Genomic DNA, 5338 nt, shown 5'->3' with positions numbered 1-5338 from the left:
AGGGAACCCGCCATATTTCGAGAGCTCAGTCGCTACAGGTGCACCGGGCCCACGCGCTAGCCAGGGCAGCTCTGTGGTCCTCTCGTCTTTGATGTACTTTCCAGTATTTGCCACTATTGCAACATAAATCACACTCAGAGTGAGTCGTGGCTTAGCTTTGACACGCAAAATATCTGTTAGAGCAGCTTCCTCTTAAATGTTTCAGATCTCTAAGAAAGCTCTGAAATCGATCAAATGGTAGAAAGCCCCCGAGTCCAGAACATCACGATATCTTAACACCTAAAATAACAGGATTACTTTTTTTTTCAGGATGACTTTTCATTTTTATTATTTAATTTTATGGTTTTATTTATTTAATTTTATTTTAATTACTTTATTATTTTAAAATTTTTGGAATTCAGGGTGTTCAAAGGAGGGCTTTTGTCTGTGCGGTCAGTGCCGGATCTGTAGAACAGGGCCCAGCGCACAGTAGGTGCTCAAGAAATGTTTGAGGAATGAGTAAAGGAACCCACAGGATCTAGCCTGAAGGTTTTAGAATAAAGGACCGGTGTGGGGTGGTCCCACCTTCATCTGTGTCTGTTGCTCTTCAGAATACATCTTCAGGGTTTGGAAGGAGGTGGCTGTGACCAGGCTGGTCCCACTTTGGAGGAAAATGCTCTGGATTGTGGTGGTGGCGGCGGCGAGAACAAGAGGGCTGGTGGGGGCAGGATGGGGGGCGTGTTTCTCACCCTTCACCCCACACTGACCACATCCACTCCTTCCAGAGGCAGGGCCGGAAGCCCAGCACAATGGAGTGAAATGTCCCTACTGTTCTGGGAATACATCAGCTTCATGTGACCCCCTTTCGGTCATGAACTGCAATGGGGACCAGACTATGTGTCTCACCCTCAATGGGACATGGAATGGAGGTAAGGGTTCTTCCCTTCAGGAGGTCCTTGCGTGGTGAGCCTCCCTCCAACCTGCACAAACAAGTCTTGAGATTCATTTGCATGTGTGTTTTGGTCACCTATTGCTGTTTAGCAAATCGCTCACAAATGTAGCAGCTTAAAATAATAACCCTCATTTTATTAACTTTTTTTAATGTTTATTTTTTGGGGAGAGAGAGAGAGAGCAGGGAGGGGCAGAGAGAGAGGTGGACAGAGGATTTGAAGCAGGCTCTGCACTGACAGCAGAGAGCCCGATGTGGGGCTTGAACTCACGAACCATGAGATCATCATGACCCAAGCCAAAGTCAGATGTGTTTAACCAACTGAGTCACCCAGGTGCCCCATTTTATTAACTCTTATAGTTAATGTGCGTTGGGAATTACAGAAGACTTACCTGGATGGTTCTGAGTTTCTCACGGAATCACAGTCAGAGTGTGGCCAGAGCTAGAACTGAGCAACTAGGGGTTTGCTGAGCCTCTCACACATGTAGACTCTGGGCCTTTCCAAGGTGGTTTTTCCACATTGGTTAGGGTGGGCTTCCTCACAGCATGGCCGCCTTAGGGCTTGTTATATGCTGGCTAAAGATCTCAGTACTGACTAGTACAGCAAACAGTGCAGTGGCAGGGGCTAGTTAGGCATCTCTCTCTCTCTTCACATAATCTTAGGGCCTCTCTATATGGTTTCTCCACATTCGTTAGATTGGGCTTCCCCACATCATGGTGGCCATCACCTTTGCATGGTGACTGAAGACTTAGAGCGAGTATTCCAGCAAACAAAATGGCAGCTGCCCGGTCTTACACGAGCTAGCCTTGGAAGTCACATGATGTCATTCTACCATGATTTGTTGGTTGAAGTGGTCACAGAAGTCCATCTGGTTTTGATGTGGTTCTTGAGCAAATGGCTAAGAAAGAATTCTTGAGATGTCTTTGGTGCAAAAAGGTGATTTTGTCAAGACACAGGGATAGGACCCGTGGCAGGAAGAGCTGCACTGGGGTAGCTGATTTTATATTTTTAGGTTTGTGGAGGGAGAAGGAGAGAGATAAAATAAGTCTCTAAGGAATTTGGAAGCATGGCTTCCAGGACCTTGAGGGGCTAGCTGCTATTAAGACGAGGTTATTTTTTTTTATGTTTGTTATTTTTTATTTTTGAGAGAGAGACAGAGCACAAACAGGGGAGAGGAAGAGAGAGAGAGAGACACAGAATCTGAAGCAGGCTCCAGGCTCTGAGCTGTCAGCACATAGCCCAGCGCGGGGCTTGAACTCATGAACCGTGAGATCATGACCTGAGGCAAAGTCAGTGCTCAAATGACTGAGTCACTCAGGCGCCCTGAGATAAGGTTACTTTTAATAAAACATAAACATGAAGGGACTAAGGCAGCCATGAGTCCCTTGAGGAAGGTCATACTCACGTTTCAGGTGTCTATCAGTGGGCCAGAAGCTCTAAGGAGATTTAATTTGAGCTACATTTCTCTTGCCTTTGTTTCCCTCATCAGTTTCAAGAGGAGGACACTTAGACCATCACTTCTTGATGTGTCAAAGAATTTGCAGATGTATTTAAAAATCACCCCTATGCGTTTGCAAATGGTTGGAGCAGAGGCTTTTTGAGCGAAAGGCTTGGAATAGAACATAGACTCACTATTAGGCCAACAAAGCGACAGGGAGGAATGGTCTGGGCTTCTGCTCCTGGTAGACCTGAGCCTCCAGAAAGGTCTTCCTGTGACAAACAGTGGCATACTGGGAAGGTGTGAGGTAAGGGAGGGGGGACATGAGTGGTAGGCGTGGTCTGCTCTGGGGGCAGGGGTACTTTATCACTGCCATTGTTTGGAAATGCTGGAATAGGATGATACAAAGAAGCAGACTGATGTTTAGTTAGTTTTATAATAATAATTATTCTTATTGTAAAATATTTATTAATTTTGAGAGAGAGAGAGCTCCAGCAAAGGAGGGGCAAAAAGAAAGGGAGAGAGAATCCCAAGCAGAGCCCAACATGGGGCTTGATCTCACAAACTGTGAGATGGTGACCTGAGCTGAAATCAAGAGTTGGACGCTTAACCAACTGAGCCACCCAGGTGACCATTATTTTTTTTTTAAAGTAAGCTCTCTGCCCACCATGGAGCTTGAACTCAGCTCTCCAATATCAAGAGTCGCGTTCTCTACAGACTGAGCCAGGCAGGCTCCCCTAGTCAGTTTTATTTTGTTTTTAAATGCTCTGTGGACAATATACCCCCTTATAGCCGGCTAGCATTATCATCCCTCTTGGTAGGCCATTATTTACAGTTGAACTAGATGTAGAAAAATATTTCTCCATGCTTTGGGGGGCTTATAGGAAGTTAGGAAAATTTCCAAGCGTCCCCCAAACAAAATTAAAATGTGAGCAGAATTCAGAATAAGAGCAGTAAGCAAACATAAAAGGCACAGTGACCCTGAGAACAAATGCTGATCACACCCTGCTTTGGGTGCTAGGTCTTGGGTCCACAGCATGGCTGGGGAGCTGACTCTTAGAGCCCCACATAAGCCAGTAACCTTGGAAGGAGACCGATATGATCCCAGGTTGGTAGTACCTCCTAGTTAGTATAAGTGAACGTAAATCCAGTCCAATGAAAAGCCACCAGGATAACCCTCTCCCCGCTTAAGATTAACATCAACCAAATATGAGCTCACAATCAGAGCTCACGAAATACACAAGGGAACAAGCCACCATGAGTGAGAGCAGAAGCAACAAATGAGATCAGACTCATGAGGAGCTATTGTAATTATCAGCTACAGAATGTAACCATATGTGGTATATTTGAAGGAATAAAAGTAGAATCACAAAAATGAGCAGGTATCAAGAGGTTATAGGAAATGACTGGGCAGATTTGACAATGAATCATATACAACTATCAAGAGAGATGAGAGCTTTCAGACCTAGGGAAAGTCAGACTCAGGCTCTGGCTCTGAGTCTCCCCCTGCCGCTTCCCCCTGTTTCTGCAGGGGGTCCCCAAATCCTGAAGGGCTGTGCTACCCCAAATGTCTGCCACCTGCAAGTGAACACCACCCTGGGGCCAGAAGCTTCTGGATTTCGTCTCATCAGCCAGCCTGAATGCAACTATGTGGTTACACCCACCCAGCCAGGTACTTTGAACTCTGACTTGCTGAGATTCTACCTTCTCTGCCCTTCTTAGATCCCATGTGCCCTTCCCAATCCTATGTGTTTCCAGGGTTTCCCCTCCCACTCCCCGTATGCTCTCAGGGCACGCAGTTACCCTTATAAGCTCACAGACGCACGTGTGCACACCCGCGTGCACATCACTTAACACACCTGGAAGCAGAAAATCCGACTGGCACCCACACATTCACCAATATCTTCATCTGTATCTCAGCACCCTAAACACATGTACAGAAGAGCACGCATTTCTTTTCTTTTTCTTTTTAAAATTAAAAAAAAATGTTTATTTTTGAGAGAGATAGAGATAGACAGCAAGTGGGCAGGAGGGGCAGAGAGAGGGAAACACAGAATCTGAAGCAGGCTCCAGGCTCTGAGCTAGCTGTCAGCACAGAGCCTGACGTGGGGCTCGAATCCACGAACCGCAAGATCATGACCTGAACTGAAGTCAGACACTTAAAAGACTGAGCCCCCCAGGTGCCCTGAGGAGTACGGAGTATGCATTTCTAAACACAAGCATTCTTTCATGTAAATAAGATTAGAGATACAAACTCTGTTGAAATAAGAAATCTAACAGTNGGCTCTGTGCTGACAGCTCATAGCCTGAAGCCTGCTTCAGATTCTCTGTCTCTCTGTCTCTCTGCCCCTCCCCCGCTTGTGCTCTGTCTCTGTCTCAAAAATAAATAAACTAAAATAAATATGGAAGGGGAAAGGGCTAAGTAGGCTAACTAACAACTGGAACACAAGGCATGGAATGTCTGCATACGCAGTCCCTCCGACGTGTAACATATCCATGCAGGGGCTCATCAGTTGCTGGATCCATGCACGTGGACAGGCACAAACACACAAACATATGAAAGTACAAAATATACACAGACGTGCTGAAACACTCTGCCAACATTCACAGACATGCACATCTGTACTCCAGATATATATCCAAGCCCCCTAAACCTTGTTGGGAGCACAGACACACCCAGACCCACAAAATCAGCCTTTTCTATATACACATAAACATGTGCTCTGTTCACACGGAGATGTAGACACCTTCTCACACAGGGATGCCGCACAGAAATGACCCCGCCCTTCCACAGACAGTTCCAGAACACACAGAGTTCAACACGGGCACACACAGCCCCGTGTGTGCTCAGGGAAACAGGCCTGAGTGCTTGGGTACTCAGACTACATCGCTGTAGAGGTGCACATGCACTGATGTGCCCAAAACTACACACACACACACACACACACACACACACACACACACATACACA

At 46.2% G+C, this 5338-nt stretch overlaps 1 protein-coding gene across 1 annotated transcript in view; it reads left to right on the top strand.

The window, feature by feature from the left end:
• Positions 1–5338, top strand: part of LOC144217666 (uncharacterized) — a 23458-nt gene that overhangs the window by 10306 nt on the left and 7814 nt on the right. The window contains exons 5-6 of the mRNA XM_077747320.1: positions 765–908; positions 3899–4039. Of these exons, the coding sequence (XP_077603446.1) occupies positions 765–908; positions 3899–4039 (285 nt within the window). The remainder of the gene's footprint in view (positions 1–764; positions 909–3898; positions 4040–5338) is intronic.

Source organism: Crocuta crocuta, unplaced genomic scaffold, assembly GCF_008692635.1.
Source record: "Crocuta crocuta isolate KB4526 unplaced genomic scaffold, BGI_CrCroc_1.0 scaffold334, whole genome shotgun sequence".
In the NCBI taxonomy this organism is placed as follows: domain Eukaryota; kingdom Metazoa; phylum Chordata; class Mammalia; order Carnivora; family Hyaenidae; genus Crocuta; species Crocuta crocuta.
The sequence above is the reverse complement of the archived record's forward strand: the minus strand, read 5'-3'. Positions and strand labels throughout refer to the sequence as shown.